This window comes from Martes martes (genome assembly GCF_963455335.1).
Source record: "Martes martes genome assembly, chromosome: 2".
In the NCBI taxonomy this organism is placed as follows: Eukaryota; Metazoa; Chordata; class Mammalia; order Carnivora; family Mustelidae; genus Martes; species Martes martes.
Window position 1 is genome coordinate 46,863,589 of NC_137889.1, and position 15,551 is coordinate 46,879,139.

The 15,551-nt window shown below is 48.9% G+C and overlaps 1 protein-coding gene across 3 annotated transcripts; it reads left to right on the forward strand.

Moving 5' to 3' along the window:
- Positions 1-624: 624 nt before the first annotated feature.
- On the forward strand, positions 625-14,529 carry CHMP7 (charged multivesicular body protein 7). Of its 3 annotated transcripts, XM_080797564.1 has the most exons (10): positions 625-1,021; positions 2,705-2,876; positions 9,511-9,696; positions 9,836-9,969; positions 11,030-11,078; positions 11,336-11,455; positions 11,737-11,835; positions 12,071-12,131; positions 12,630-12,809; positions 13,053-14,529. In XM_080797564.1, the coding sequence occupies exons 1-10, from the start codon at positions 723-725 to the stop codon at positions 13,103-13,105; spliced, it is 1,353 nt and encodes a 450-aa protein (XP_080653690.1). In that variant the 5' UTR covers positions 625-722; the 3' UTR covers positions 13,106-14,529. The 3 variants fall into 3 exon arrangements, with proteins under 3 accessions (XP_080653690.1, XP_080653691.1, XP_080653689.1); XM_080797565.1 differs by lacking the exon at positions 12,071-12,131 and having other exon boundaries at positions 13,053-14,507; XM_080797563.1 differs by lacking the exon at positions 13,053-14,529 and having other exon boundaries at positions 12,630-12,965.
- Positions 14,530-15,551: the final 1,022 nt, after the last annotated feature.

Below are 15,551 nucleotides of genomic sequence, written 5' to 3' on the forward strand. Positions count from 1 at the left end.
GGTCAGGTCAGTTGGGGTAAGTTTCAACGAAGATTAGAATTGAGCTCCAGCTTGAGGGTCAGCAAGATACTGACACTGAGAAAGAAACGCAGGGCGCTCCAGGGAAGAAGGTGAGAAGTCATAACAGTAGAAGCTTATATATCTTTCAAAAGTAATGTGGATACTGTCACAGAGCTTGAGTGGCCGACGGTTGTCCATCCGCTGACATCACTGTAAAAGGAAGGTATCTTGGAAGTTTAAGTGTCTGAAGTAAAGGCTGCTGGAAGAACCGCATAGTGACGCACCAGCTATCCGGGCTCCTCTGGCGCCTCTTAGCGGGACTCTACAGTCCCACTATCTGAAACCTCCACAACCCAGGCGCAGAAGCGTTAGGCTCTCTATAACGCGTCGTTAAACTCTATGATCCGCCAGGGGGGCGGGACGCTCGCCTACCCGCCGCGCACGCGCGAAGCCCCACTTGCCGCACAAAGACTGCGGGAGGAGGTGTCGGCGCAAGCGCCTTGAGTCTGTCAGAAAATAGGGTCATCATCCCGCCTCCTGGCGCAGGGAGGGCAGAGAGAAGCATGCGCTTAAGAAGGCGCGGGACTTATTTCACGCTGGGGGTGGCGATGACGTAATGACAGAGGAGGAGGCGGTCAAGGAACGGAAGCCGGGAAGGAACCAGGGCGGAAGGGGACCAGGGCCGGGGTTGTGTTCGGCGCCTTGGCGGGGCTGGGGTTCCGATGTGGTCCCCGGAGCGGGAGGCCGAGGCCCCGGCCGGGGGAGACCCGGCGGGCCTACTGCCCCCCGAGTGGGAGGAGGATGAGGAACGCATGTCTTTCCTGTTCTCCGCCTTCAAAAGGAGTCGCGAGGTGAACAGCACCGACTGGGACAGCAAGATGGGCTTCTGGGCTCCGTTGGTGCTGAGCCACAGCCGCCGCCAGGGGGTGGTGCGCCTGCGTCTGCGGGACTTGCAGGAGGCCTTTCAGCGCAAGGGCAGTGTCCCGCTGGGGCTGGCCACCGTGCTGCAGGACCTGCTACGGTGAGGGCGGGTCCGGGCCAGGGGGCGGGGGTGGCTCCCTGAGGGTACCGCGCCCAGCCCAGGGTCTGGAGCGCAGGGGCGGATCTGTTTGTTCAGTACGCACAGGAGGACCAGAAAGGAGGCTGGGTTAGGGGTGTGGAGGGAGAGGGAGACTGGGCGTCGGGCAAATTGGGGGGCCGCGATTGTCCGATGAGATTAGATTCAGACGGTAAGAGGAGAAACCCGTCTGGCAGAGGTGACAATGACTTGTCTGGCTTGGAATCCCGTTGTGCAGTTATTTCGTAGGGGCTTCCAAATTTGAATTACCCCGGCACAGAAGGTGTGTGAGACAGATTTATTGAACTAAGGTCAGGACTAACGAGAGGGCAGTCGTGGGGAAGAGGCCTGTGGGGATCTTGCCAGCAGCCCCCCGGCACAGGTCATGTGTCTGGACTGTCTTGGCTTGTCCTTGGCACAGGCTGGTTGAAGCAGAGGACATGAAGCAGGCTGAGGGCTTTACTGGGTACCTCGGTGCTCTGAGAAGGGTCTGTAGGTGTCCCCTCTGCGACCGGTGCAGGGTTTTGGAGGTACCTGCGGCGGCAGCATGGATATCTGTCTAATAGATGTACTGCACTTAACAGTATGCAGATACTTTGCATACACCATCATCTGACCTCCTCAGCAGTCCTGAGGGCGAGATGATAGAATTATCCTCAACAGACAGAAGAGGGGACTGAGACTTAGATGAAGCTACTTACTCGAGGTCACTCAGCTAGTGAGAGCTAATGGCCTGGACCCCGTAGTCTCCTGATTCTAAATCATTTGCAGATCACATTTGTACCTACACTGAGAGCAGCCTAGCTAGCATAGTACCTGCTTCAGTGAATGAAGAAAGTCATGTTTGTTATGTTCCTTTGAGGGGTCTCCCTTCTCCCCAGTACCTTTCCATAGGCTGACTCTGATGGGACAAGCCATTTCTGAAACTTACTGTGTCTGAGAAAGTGAACTGTACCAAGTTGAGGGCCAAACGGTCTGGGCTCAAATCCTGGCTCTGCCACTCGCTAAAATTATGTGCCCCTCTTTAAGCTTCAGCTAGACCAAGTATAAAATGATGATGATAATTGTCGTTAGGTTTATCGTGAGGATTTGAAACATATTCCTTACGTAGCCCTTAGTATAGTGATTGGTCGATGGTAAGCATTCATTAAATGTAGCTACTTAGTACCAGTACCATAAAGTGCTTATGTCCTGTCTCCACCTTAGCTTAGGAATAGCAGAAAATCTTTTCTCTGACCGTCTTTGTATATTTCCTTAGGTCTTGCATTGACAGTAATTAACATTATGGTTATTTTCATTTTATCATATGGAGCTTCTTTTGTACAAGGAAGTCCCAAGGTAGGCTCATGTAGCCTTAGTGGAGAGCTTGCATTTTGGAGCCAAGTTATATTGGCCTCTCTCACCCCAGTCCTCCAGTTTTCTCATTGACCAAAATGCTAGCAACAATGTCCATCTCACAGAGTTGTCGTGAGGTTTTCAGCTGGAGCATAAACAGTGCTGCTCATAATCACTGGCACAGAGTAGGTACCTAAGAAATGGTGTTTATGATGATGGTGATGATCAAATTTGTCTCTTAGGGGAGGATTCATATTGGAATGGGACATTGCATTAAGCCTACTCTACGCCCTTTTCTTTCTTTGCCTGCAGTCGAGGGGAGCTGCAGCGGGAGTCAGACTTCATGGCCAGTGTAGACAGCAGCTGGATCTCCTGGGGGGTTGGAGTCTTCCTGCTGAAGCCCCTCAAGTGGACTCTTTCCAACATGCTAGGCGATAATAAAGTTCCTGCGGAGGAGGTGCTCGTAGCCATGGAGCTGCTTAAGGTGGGTGCTCAGAAGGGAGAGGTCGGGTCTGGATGGCATCCGCCGTGATGACAGGATCCTCCACGTTCCTGTTCCTGTGTGTATCCTTAGAGAAACAACATCTTTTTTTGCATGGTGACGGAGTTGATAATGGAGTTTATCTGACCTTTTATATGGAGTTGTTAGTTGGATTGTACATTTCAAAGGCGATGGCTGTCCAGGAATTGTCCATAACATACAGTTGATTACTTTCTGTATTTGTAGATATTAGTGATAAGCTAAAGTTTAGAAAATTCTTTGCCTTCTGTAGTTTACTGGTTATGCATTTCTGAGGATTTCTAAAGACCTTGTGACTTTAGCTAGGCCTTCTCTTAAATCAGCAGACCAGGTTCAGAGTTCCTCCCCTGTGACTGTAACCCTCTCCCCTTCAGCTTACTGATGGTCTTAGTTTCACTGAAGAGGCCAGCACGCCCTTGGTCCCTTCATGCTGTCCTGGTCAGTCAGCTTCCTCCTGGCCTGCCTTCCCTAGCCAGCCTAGAGCATGCACCCAGCTGCTTTGCTGCTCTCTCAGGCCCCCCGAGACACCCAGCACAGCCACTGCTGTAGACCAGCCCCACGGTCTGCCATCCCTGCTAGAGAAAATCACCCTATCACCAAGATTGGGGTCCCTTTCTTGGGGCCCAGCTCTAGGAGGGCCCTCGTACCCATTCCTCAGCCCAGCTTCTTGTCCTTTCCCAGCCCCCTCACACTTGCCTTCCATACGCCACCCACATGACTCTGCTGACATTTCGTTGAGAAGGTAGAATCTTCTAAGTCAAGCCTTCGGTTTTCTGTCCTTCAACATCCCGTTTGAGCCTTCATTTCTTCCCAGGCTCAGAGGATGAAGGGTCCGTCTTCTCTTCCACATGGGCTCTTGAGTCTGTGTCTACCCAGCTTTCCCCTCATTTCATCAGTCCCTCTTGATCTATACATTCTGTCTCCCTTGCTTGGTGCTCTCCTTCCTCAGCCTCTAAACCCTCCCAAGTTTTTCCCATCACAGAATGACTCCTTTGTGGGGCCTGGCCACTGTCTCGTTAGTGCTCTGTTTCTCTCCTTGACCAAGCTTTGTTGTCAGTGCGCTTTAACCCAGTGCACACCCACTTCAGCCCCACCCCTCCGCCAGAACTGATCTGTGTGTGCTTGTTTACAGATTGACTGAACACCAGGTAGCAGAAGTACAGCGTAGACAGTACTTATTTTTTGAAACTCACAGACTAAGCCCAACCTCAGGACCTTTGCATAGCCCCAGAGGCTTCCACACAGCTGGAGCCAGCTCAGCATCTTCATCCCTTGTCCCCACAGAAGCTCCAGTTTCTCTTCACCTTGACAGACACCCCACCCTCTCTAACTCAGACTGAGGTGGAGAGCTCCAAAATCTACCCCCTCTCCCTGTCCCTCACGATTTGACTGAGCAGTGTGCATCTGCTTCAAGGGAAGGGCTCTTTCTTTCCCTTCACCCACATGGCTTTCCTCCCACCCAGCACCCTGACCTCCAGGACTTAGCCGGGGACCCGCAGAAACTACAGGATAGTTTGTGTGGCTGGGGGCCAAGCTCCATTCCTCTTCGCAGTCTTTTACCGCAAGGTTTTCCAACCTGGAACAAAGGGAGGTAGACTCATTTGTCCCCACAGATGTGGTTTTGGATTCATAGGCTTTTGAGAGCAAAGGCAGAGATGGGGGAGGAAGTGGAATTAATAACATAGATCTTCCAAGAACCAACAGTAATTTTTTTTTTAAAGATTTTATTTATTTACTTGACAGAGATCACAAGCAGGCAGAGAGGCAGGCAGAGAGAGAGAGGAGGAAGCAGGCTCCCTGCCGAGCAGAGAGCCCGATGCGGGGCTCGATCCCAGGACCCTGAGATCATGACCTGAGCCGAAGGCAGAGGCTTAACCCACTGAGCCACCCAGGCGCCCTCCAACAGTAACTTTTAACTGCAGTGTAGTTTACTCTTATTTAAGTCGAAAAATAAATCTCACTCTACAGTGGCATGGTACCGTTAAACCTTTACCCAGTTTACATCACGAAACAGAGTGCTTAACACTTGAGCTCATTCCGTGACATCTGCTTTCAAATATATGGTGACTTTGCTCTTTTCTCCTGAGAGGGAACCTTGTTTCCTTATATGAAACTGAAGAGTCTTCTCTAGATATTGTTATAAAATAAAGCCTACTTCTGAGGTTAAGTGATTTTCCTAAGTCCATACACAGAAAGCCAGTAACTTTTTATTTGAAAAAATGCAGAAAAGTAAAAATTGCCCGTAAGGTTTGCTGTTTAAAATAATTATACAAAGAAACAAACATTTCCTTTCTGTTTATGCCATTTCCATCTCTTTAGGTGTGTTCCTTTCTGTTTGTGTGTGCACACACATGCGTGCTCGGGTGTTCCTATATTTTCTTATTGACCTTGTCCCACACCATTGTATTATTTTCTGTTTTGTTTTATTTTATTTTATCTTATTTTTATATATATTTTTATGTTTTGTACAGGTAAAATATATTTTTTTATATTTATATTTTTATTTTATTTATTTTAGTTAGCATTTAATCCTTCCTAAAAATATTATTTACTTGTTGACTTATTTATAATCTGTCTCTCCTACCAGAAGGGAGAAGTTCCATTGGCGCTGGGACTCTGGGAACAGCACCTGCTTCATAATAGAGAGTCAGTAAACATTTGTTGAATAAATACATGAATGTACACATACATACGAAAATATACATGCACACATGCATTTTTTCCAGAAATAGAATCTTATTTTACTTATTGATCTGCAACCTGCCTTTTTTTCTTTACACTTCAGTATGTTATGAGCGTCTTTCCAGACCCCTACATAACATTCTTTCGGATAGCTCCATGATAATCTATTGATATGCCACAATTTAACCAGTAGTAACCACACAGTTGGACATTGAAGTCATTCCAATTTCTCTGTTACAAAAAAACAAAAAAATACTTCTTTGATAGCTTTGTGTATACATCTGTATACTTCTGTTTTTATTTTTATGGAGTTGATTTCTAGAAATGCATATGTACAGAAATTGCCAAATTACTTTTCAGAAGTTTGTTCTAATTCACACATTAACGTATTCGGTCTCCCCACATCCTTGCCAGCACTGGATAACATGAGTCTTTTAAATTTTGCCAGTATGACGAACAAAAATGATGCTTCCTATTTGGGGTTTGAGTGGCTTTTCCCCTGTCTGCTGACCATTTACAAATCCCCTTCTGTGTGTTGCCTGTTTATATTTTTTGCTTATTTTTATATTGGTTTATTTGTCCTTTATATTTAGGAGGGGTATTTTTGCATATTAGGGGTAGATAGATAGAATATATTTAGTGTTAGGGATATAAATATTGTTTTCTGGTCTTTCTTTTGCTTTTCATTTTTATTTATGATGTCTTTTACCATATAAAAGTTTACGTTTCTATGGTCAGGTCTCTAAAAATTTTCCTTTATGGCTCTTGAATTTCTGGTCTTGCTTACAAAGGCTTCCTCCACAAGGTTAATTAGTTTTTTAAAATATTTCCTCAGGAGTGTCTGGGTGGTTCAGTTGGTTAAGCATCAGACTCTTGATTTTAACTCAGGTCGGGATCTCAGAGTCAAGAGAGCAAGCCCTGCATTGGGCTCTGTGCTCAGCGGGGAGTCTGCTTAAGATTCTCCCTTTCCCTCTGCCCCTCCCCCCACCCTGTCTGTCTTTCTCTTTCTCTCAAATAAATAAATAGAATCTTCAAAAAAAATGTTAAAAAATATTTTCTTGGGTGCCTGGGTGGCCCAGTAGGTTAAGCATCTGCCTTCGGATCAGGTCATGATCCCAGATCTTGGGATCTAGCCTCACATCAGGCTCCCTGCTCAGTGAGGAGTCTGCTTCTCCCTCTCCCTCTGGCCAGCACTACCCCCGCCCGGCTTGTGCGCTTGTGCTCATACTCTCTCTCTCTCTTTCTTTCAATCTCAAAAATAAATAAATAAATAATCTTTTAAAAAAAACAAAAACAAAACATTTTCTCAGTTTAAATTCCAGTAATTTGAGGGTGGCTGGGTGATGGACACTGGGGAGGGTATGTGCTATGGTGAGTGCTGTGAATTATGTAAGACTGATGATTCACAGACCTGTACCCCTGAAACAAATAATACACTATATGCTAATAAAAAATAAAAAAAATAAATTTCAGTAATTTGGCATTTGTTTCTGTATACCTGGTAAGGAAAACTGATTTTCTTCCAAACAGATAGTCAATTGTCTTAACATCATTTTTTGTTTTTTGTTTTTTTTTTTTAATTTATTTTTGGGGCACCTCAGTGTTTTAGGTGTTGGGCGTCTGCCTTTGGCTCAGGTCATGATCCCAGGGTCCTGGGATCGAGCCCCACATCAGGCTCCCTGCTCAGTAAAAAAGATTTATTTTTTTATTTGAGAGAGCCCGCACAAGCAGCGGGACGGACAGAGGGAGAGAAACTCAAGCAGCCTCCTTTTTGAGCACAGAGCCTGATGTGGTACTTGTCTCACAACCCTGAGATCATGATCTGAGCAGAAATCCAAAGTCGCACACTCAACCAGCTAAGCCTCCCGGCTGCCCCAACATCATTTACTGTTGCTTGCCATTCATGTGTTGGCCTGGACACTGCACTATTCCCACTACAGAAGCTTTATAGTAAGCGTTATTATCTGACAAGGCAGGTAAATCACATGAAAAGTGGAGTCTCTGTCTTACTAGACTCTTCTGTTGCCTTTGACACTGTGGCCCCCTCACTTCTTAAAATTTTCCATTTCTTTGATTTTGTTGTCATTACACTGAGGGTTCTCCTTAAGTGTTGCTCTGGGTCTCTTTTAAGTGTTGCTCTGGGTCTCTTTTGTGAGTTCCTTCGTCTCTTAAACCTGGGTCTTCCTTCAGCTTATTACTTTTCTCTGAGTTTCCTTGAGTAACTCATTTGCACTTGGGAATTGAATTACCTTCTGTGTGCTTGAGGAGTTTCAGAGTTATATATCCTGTCCTGGTGTCTCCTTTGAGCTTCAGGTTTGTGTATCTAGTTATCTGCTGGATGTATTTTCTTGGATATACTTCAGGCATCCCAAACAACGTGTCCAAAATGGTATGTTTTATCTTTCCTATAGAATACGCTCTTCCGGGGCGCCTGGGTGGCTCAGTGGGTTAAAGCCTCTGCCTTCAGCTCGGGTCATGATCCCAGGGTCCTGGGATTGAGCCCCACATCGGGCTCTCTGCTCAGCAGGGAGCCTGCTTCCTCCTCTCTCTGCCTGCTTCTCTGCCTACTTGTGATCTCTGTCTGTCAAATGAATAAATAAAATCTTCTAAAAAAAAATTAAAAAAAAAAAAAGAATACGCTCTTCCTTCTGTGTTCTTGCTGTTAATTAAAACCATCATATCTACCAGGTCACTCAAGCCAGAACTGAAGCATCATCCTGGACTCTTCTGTCTCCTTCCACCCCATGCCCAGTTACTGAGGACTGCCTGTTCTATCTTCTGAATTTTTCGTGAACCCATCCCTTCTCTGTCCCTGTCACCACTGCCCCATTCAGGCCCTCCCAGTCTCTGGCATAAATGGTCGCCCTGCCTCTAAGCCTTGCTCCTTGAATCCATCTTTCCCGCTTGCCAGCTAGATTCTGTTAATCCAGCCTTGGCATTTCCCTTCCAAGACTGTCCACCATCTGCAGGGCAAGGACAGCAAAGAAGAGACTACAGCTTGTGTAAGAGAGAAGGGCTTCTGTTCTCCCTCCCCTTCCTGTCCACATCCGTAAACACCATATTGACTCATACTCTATGCCGTTGCTCATGACCTTCCCCCTTCCTGAGATAGCCTTCCCACCCACTTCACCTAGGAACTTACCCTTTGGAATTCTTCTCAACAACCGTTTGTCCCCCTCAAGCCATCTCTGAACTCCTAGGCGTTCCTTCCTTAGATTTTCATAGCGCTCTGTTCATACCTCAGTAAGTATTTCTTATTTGCAGAAGTCTGAGAGAGTGCTGTCCATGTAAGAGGAACACAGTGACATTGTTTCTTGAAACTTCTATTTCTTAGGCTCCCAACACAAACCCTGTCCCACCTCATTGTCACATCCTTCTCTCCTGAGACTCCTTAGAGACTTAGTAACGCTCTTGCTTGCCGTATCACCAGTTGGCTTAAGACTGGGAAGACCAGCTTTGGAAGGGAATATGGAAGTCATCTCTCCCCCTTCTTCAGTCTGTGAGAGGGATGCTGAGGACCGGTGAGACTGACTGGTCCCGGGCTCCACAGGCAGAGCTGAAAAGCAGGCCGCAGCTCTTGGTCATGGCCGTGCCACCACACCACCTTGGGCTCCTCCTCCTTCCCCTGGGCCGGGAGACCCAGCAACACAAAGTCCCACACGGATAGGTGAGCACGGAGCCAGCTCCTGATACACATACCACGTACTTTCTTTCATCTGTATATACCAGACTTCCCTCCGAGGTTTAAAAAAACTCAAGTTCTTTTTCCTTTCCAAAGCTGCTACTTCAGGGGAGACAAGGCCAGCGCCCCCTGCTCTGGTCTTGCATAATCCTGGTTGGGAACATGGGGCCAGGGCTTCTGGGGCTCTAAGGGCAGCAGCCAGGCTTGTAAGCACGTTTGCCTCCCCCACTGCAGGAGAAGGCCGAGGAGGTGTACCGTCTGTATCAGAACTCCCCCCTCTCCTCCCACCCCGTGGTGGCCTTGTCAGAGCTGAGCACCCTCTGTGTGGGCTCCTGTCCGGACGAGAGGACCTTCTACCTAGTGTTGCTGCAGCTGCAGAAAGAGAAGAGAGTCACGGTTCTGGAGCAGAATGGGGAAAAGGTACGGAAGTCCAGCTGTTCGTTCAGTGACTCAGCGACGGCTTATTGAGCGCCTGCTGCATGCGCCCACTGCCCTTCCTGCCGGAGGGATTTCTGAGCGTTTGCGGTAGGGGCCCCAGTAATTTGTCCCTGTCCCTCAGATTGTGAAGTTTGCCCGAGGGCCACATGCCAAGGTCTCTCCGGTCAACGACGTAGATGTCGGGGTGTACCAGCTGATGCAGAGTGAACAGCTGCTGTCGCGCAAGGTGGAGTCCTTGTCCCAGGAAGCAGAGAGGTAACTACCCCGGAGCTTAGCAGCCCCAGCCCCCCACCCGGCAAAGCACTGGTGTCTGTGGGCTCGTCTCAAAAAAAAGAAAAAATAAAGGGAGCACCTGGGTGGCTCAGTGGGTTAAGCCTCTGCTTTCAACTCAGGTCATGATCCCAGGGTCCTGGGATTGAGCCCCGCATTGGGCTCTCTGCTCAGCGAGGAGCCTGCTTCCTCCTCTTTCTCTCTCTCTGCCTGCCTCTCTGCCTACTTGTGATCTCTGTCTGTCAAATAAATAAACTCTTAAAAAAAAAAAAAAAGAAAAGTTATTTTACTAATAGCAAAGTCCTCGCTGCTCAGTGCAGCGGTCATGCAAAAACACGGACTATCACAAAGGAGAAAAAAAGGAATTTTAATTCTTCCCCCGACAAGATTACGTCTGTTGGTGTTAACGTTTCTGCTCCTCCGTGCCAGGATCTTTTTAACAGTGTCTGTCGAGCAGGGTCTTGTCTTAGGCTCTTAGGAATACTTCGGAATACCGTAGTGAACGAGGCGAGTGTCCGCCTTCCAGGTTCTTTCTGAGGGATCCCTGCTCTTCCCCTCAGATGGGGAAGGCACCCTTGCTAAAGGCACACGAACCCTTCTCCAAACTGTAGCCTGTATGGACACCGAATGAAAATGCTTGCTCCTCCTTAACAGTGAGAGAGACCCAGCAGTGCGGGAAAGCCAGGGACTACGTCCAAGGCCACTGTTGGTGTTCAGAACTGATTCCTTGTCTACCGGCTACTGAAATGGGACTGTGCTGTTAAGGTGCCTTGTTGGCACATTCTCCTTCCCTGGCGGCTGAAACCGCTTATCCTTGGTCGGTTTGGCTTTCTCGCCTGCATATATGTTCCATTTTATATCTCAGCTTGCTGCGGGAGTTTGCCAGCGGGCTCTTGGGCGTCGGTTTTCTGGCCATTGGATGGAATTGATTTGATTTTCAGATTTGAAAGTACCTTCATTAAGTGGGACTCTCGGGGACTATTCAGGACACTACCACCCTCATCCTGCGCCACAGTCATCTTGATCTGTCCCCTGTGTTTGGTAGGTGTAAAGAAGAAGCCCGCCGGGCATGCCGAGCAGGAAAGAAGCAGCTGGTGAGTTTCCGCTCTTCCCCTCTAGTTGTGTACCTGTGCCTGGGTCCGGCAGTGGGCGGTGGTACCCCAGCAGTTCAGAGACGAGCTTGGGGCACGATGGGAAGCATCTGCAGGTGGTCCAGGCACCACAGCTTGCTTTACAAATGAGGGAGGAGGAGGAGGCCTGAGATGGTCTTACCATCAGAGAAAGCCTTGCTTCCTCTGACCCTCTGGCCTTCCTGACCAAGTCTCCATGCCCCTCCCCCCACCCCCGCCAGGCTCTGAGGTCTCTCAAGGCCAAGCAGCGGACAGAGAAGCGCATCGAGGCCCTGCATGCCAAGCTGGACACTGTTCAAGGCATCCTGGACCGGATCTACGCCTCCCAGACAGATCAGATGGTAACCACTGCCCCTCTAGTTCCGGGATCTGGGTGGTCTCTCCAGCAAACACTCCTCATTCCCTCCACTGTGGCTGCGCTGTTTGGAGGAGGCCTGGGTGTTTTCAGGGTAGGGCTGGGAGTTCGCTTCTTTTGGGAACTTTTGGCCTCGGTGAACATGGGCTGAATCAAGGGCGGGTGGTTAAAAAAAAACCCAAAGTCATCATTCGGAGATGAAACGATACTGGTACGTATTTTGCCCAGTGTTCTTTATTTGCACTGATAACTTTGTTTCCTCTTTAGGTTTTCAATGCCTATCAGGCTGGGGTAGGAGCACTAAAACTCTCCATGAAGGATGTCACAGTGGAGAAGGCAGAGAGCCTTGTGGATCAGATCCAAGAGGTACAGGAGGGGTCCAGGGAGGAACAGCTACAGAAGGAAGTTAGTGAGGGCAGGTGTGACTTTGCTGTGCTTCCTCTTTTCCCAAACTGGACTCCTTCCCTTGTGCACTTGAGGAAGATTGTCTTGATTCTCAGGCGGGGCAGCATTACTTGGTAACCCTGAACCTTGATCCCAAAAGACCAAGACCCCCAGAAGTGCCACTCCACCTTCAAGGCCTTGTGCTTTTCTCTTCCAGCTGTGTGACACCCAGGATGAAGTTTCTCAGACTCTGGCCAGTGGGGTAACCAATGGCTTAGGTGAGTTGACAGGGCGGTTCTTTTGTTCCTTCCTTTCTAAGAGGCCTTCGCTTCCTTGTGCTGTGATGGCTTGGGTCATAGATCTGCTTTTCCTGGTGCAGGCAGGACTCTCTCTGGGGTTCACCCCCAGCAGTAGTTAGAAGGATCTGTCCTATCCTCTTGGTAGACTACCGTTAACCTCTCTGGGCTGCAGTGATCTTGCCTCACTAGACTTCCTACTGGAGGATCCTCCTTTATGGGCAAGGGGAAGTAGGGTCAGTTCTGTGGTGTTAGCAAATATATACCCTCGATGACTTAGCTCGGGGGGGGGGGGGAGCAGGGGGGTGTATTTGCTCGGAGGTGCCCTCTACCTCCTGATTCATACAATTTTTCGGACCTGCAAGGAGGCCTGGACATCTTTTGTAGAGCTGAGCTGAGTGATGCCATCCCCAATCCTTGACTCATGAATGCATTTGCTCCCTGGACTTTGTATGTCCTCATGCCATCTTTTCTTTCCAGATTTTGACAGTGAGGAACTGGAGAAGGAATTGGACATCCTTCTTCAGGATACCACCAAAGAACCTTTGGATCTGCCTGAAAACCCCCCTGAGACATTTTATACCAACAGTGTGCCTAACCCTAGGATCTCGGACGCTGAACTTGAAGCTGAACTTGAGAAACTGTCCTTATCAGAGGGAGGTATGGAGCTGTACTCCCCGGGTTGCCGGTGGGCTTGGGTCCCTCTGGTTGACAGTAGCCAGGCACAGGGCTGGTGAGTCCCAGCCCCAGTACTCTGTCAGGGTGCCAAACCCCAAGGGGTTTGTGGGAGGAAGGGAGTTGCGGGCTCGTTATTTATGTGAAGACTCGACCCCTTAAACACTAGGATGCTTTCACCCTAAAGGTCTGCCTGGTGTAGAACTCAGTCATTTTTTCTCCCTACAGGTTTGGTCCCAAGCAGTAAATCTCCAAAAAGGCAATTGGAACCGACTCTCTAAAGCCATTCTAGGACCTTCAAGTGAAGGACCCTCGTGTAAAAGAGAGACCAGGCTTGTGTGTGTGTACATAGTTATTTAAATGAGAAACTCTCAGCATTTGTTGGGAAGAGGAGGAAGGAGAACTGCTTTGATGTATCTGGATGCCACCACTCACTACAGGACAGATGTAATTTCTGGAAGCGTGCTCGCGAGGCGTGCTCCCGACTGGTATCATGGACCTGCCTTCTCATCTTTATAGTGCCACAATTTATACAGTTCTGTGTTTGACCTGTCGTCTCTCATAGCCTGCAGTCCTTGCCGTTGGCTCAGTTAGGTTTGTCTTTACCCGCCAGCTTTGTTCCAGCCCATGAAGGCGAAAGAGTTGCAGCTTTGCCAAATCAAAACCAGTCCCTTCTCCCCACCCCCACTGTTCCCCCCCCGGCGCCCCCCCACCCCGGACTTTATTCTGTAAGGTCAGGTAAACGACTTGTTCCGGTCCTACTCTGTTTTCACTGGTAATGCGAGGAAGGAGAATCAAACAGCTGCCACTTGGTGGAGGAACATACGGTGTGAAAGGGTGTTCTGTGGGGCCGCTGGCCAGATTCTCCAGGTGTTCAGAAAAAGAGGTCACCCCTGAGTGTCAGAGTCATGACACCTGGCAAGGGGGCTTGTGTAGTTGGGGGGATGCTGCTGTCTTTTCCGTCTTATGCAGAAGATCTGCGGACTGGAGAGTTATTCTTAGTGTTTTGAACTTGACGGGGAGAAGCCCAGGCGACTATTAGGGCCCCGGGTGTCCAAACTCCATATTTTTTTTTTAACGAGGCACAATCTCTGCCTTGCCCCCATCACAGAATAACTTAACATACAACTTAAATATGCGTATCAGAACAAGCCACACAACCACACACCTCCCCTTCTTGAGCCTGGCACACAACAGCAGGTTCTTGGTTTGAACTTCAGAAGCATTTCGCTTTGGAGCCCGTTGCTCAGGGCAGGGGATCTGAGCCAGGATGTGCAATAGAAGCAGAAGATGTGGCCTTCTGCCACGTCTGCTGTGTACTTCCCCGGTCCTGCGCCATACCTGTCCTGCCTCCTCACGTGCTGTCTTCCTGCTTCCTTTGATGGACTGGGGAGGATGGTACTGGGGGGAGGGGCGGCAGACAGGAGGGTCTGAATGTTCTGGCAACAGGGAGAAGAAAGGAGGACAGCTGCACTGCCACTCTGCTGCCACAGTAACAAGTATTTCTGCCTGGAGCCCTTTGCCCTGGCCCTCCTCCACGAGGTGCTGCAGAGCCCAGGGAAAGAATTTGCTCCAGGCAAGGAGCATGAATTACTGTTCAATTTCTCTCCTACTTGACCTTGGTAAACTGAAATGTTGGGGGTGAAGAGAAACAATCACTATTTTTTCTTTTTTATCTGATAAATAATTAAAAGAAAAAATCCGAGTGCTGGTCCTGGTCTCTTCTCAGGTTGTATATTCTTGTGCCTTCATGCCCCCTGCACCCACACCCGCAGCATAGACACACTCCAGGTGTTTGGCTTGAAGGCCACAGGAGAAGGAAGGAACTGCAGAGTGTGAGGGCTGAGGTGGGCAGCGCCGACCGCTCACTCTCATACTGCACGGTTCCTATTCTAGGTGAGGAGGCTTTCTTTGAAGGGCCTGGGTTCCAGGAGGGTGCCATCGTCTTGATTATTTTCCACGGCCTGTTCTCTTTCAATGGCCCCATTCCTCTACCTGTGTGATAATACCATATTCTAGTCTGGTGCAGTGTTCACTCAGCACCTGTTACTGGCCCAGTGTTTGCCACAGCTGGTGGGGAGGCTGAGTGCAGAGCTAGGTCGACCACAGCACTGGGTTTGTAGCTCTAGGGGAGTCACCGAGCCCAGAGCAGAAACAGCTTGGACACAGAACCCCATGAAACAGGCCAAGTGCTCTAAGGGAGGCGTGTTGCAGGGACCACTGGTCAAGCTGGATGACCTGGACGTTGTGGTCTCATGTTAAACTCTTTCTTACACTGGCCAAAGCTGCTGAGAAGTCCTTGTTAAAATGTTTTAGCCTGGGGCCTCGCCGTGCTGGAAGAAACGAGAAGATGTTGTCTGGGGTGGCTCAGAGAGAAGGAGCCGCTGGCTGGCGACGGCTGCGTTTCTGCACGTGATCCCCATGAGGGCCTGAGTCCTGTGTCAGGATGCTCCTCTGGAAGGAATGGACTTGGTTTATTAAGGGAACTGGTGAATTTTCTTGTGTGTGGAGCTATGCTGGGCCCAGAAGAATCAGGCTCGAATATTGCCCTGTTGAAGGTGGAGGACCCTTCAGCATACAGCTGAAGACCTAAGGAAGTTCCCAGAATAAATACTTCAAGTTGGTGGGCTCGGGGAGGGCTTCACGGAAGAGATGACACCCAAGCTTTCACTTTTCTTGAGTATTTTCTTGGGTGTTCAGAATCTTGTAAAGCAATCTAAGTGTTAA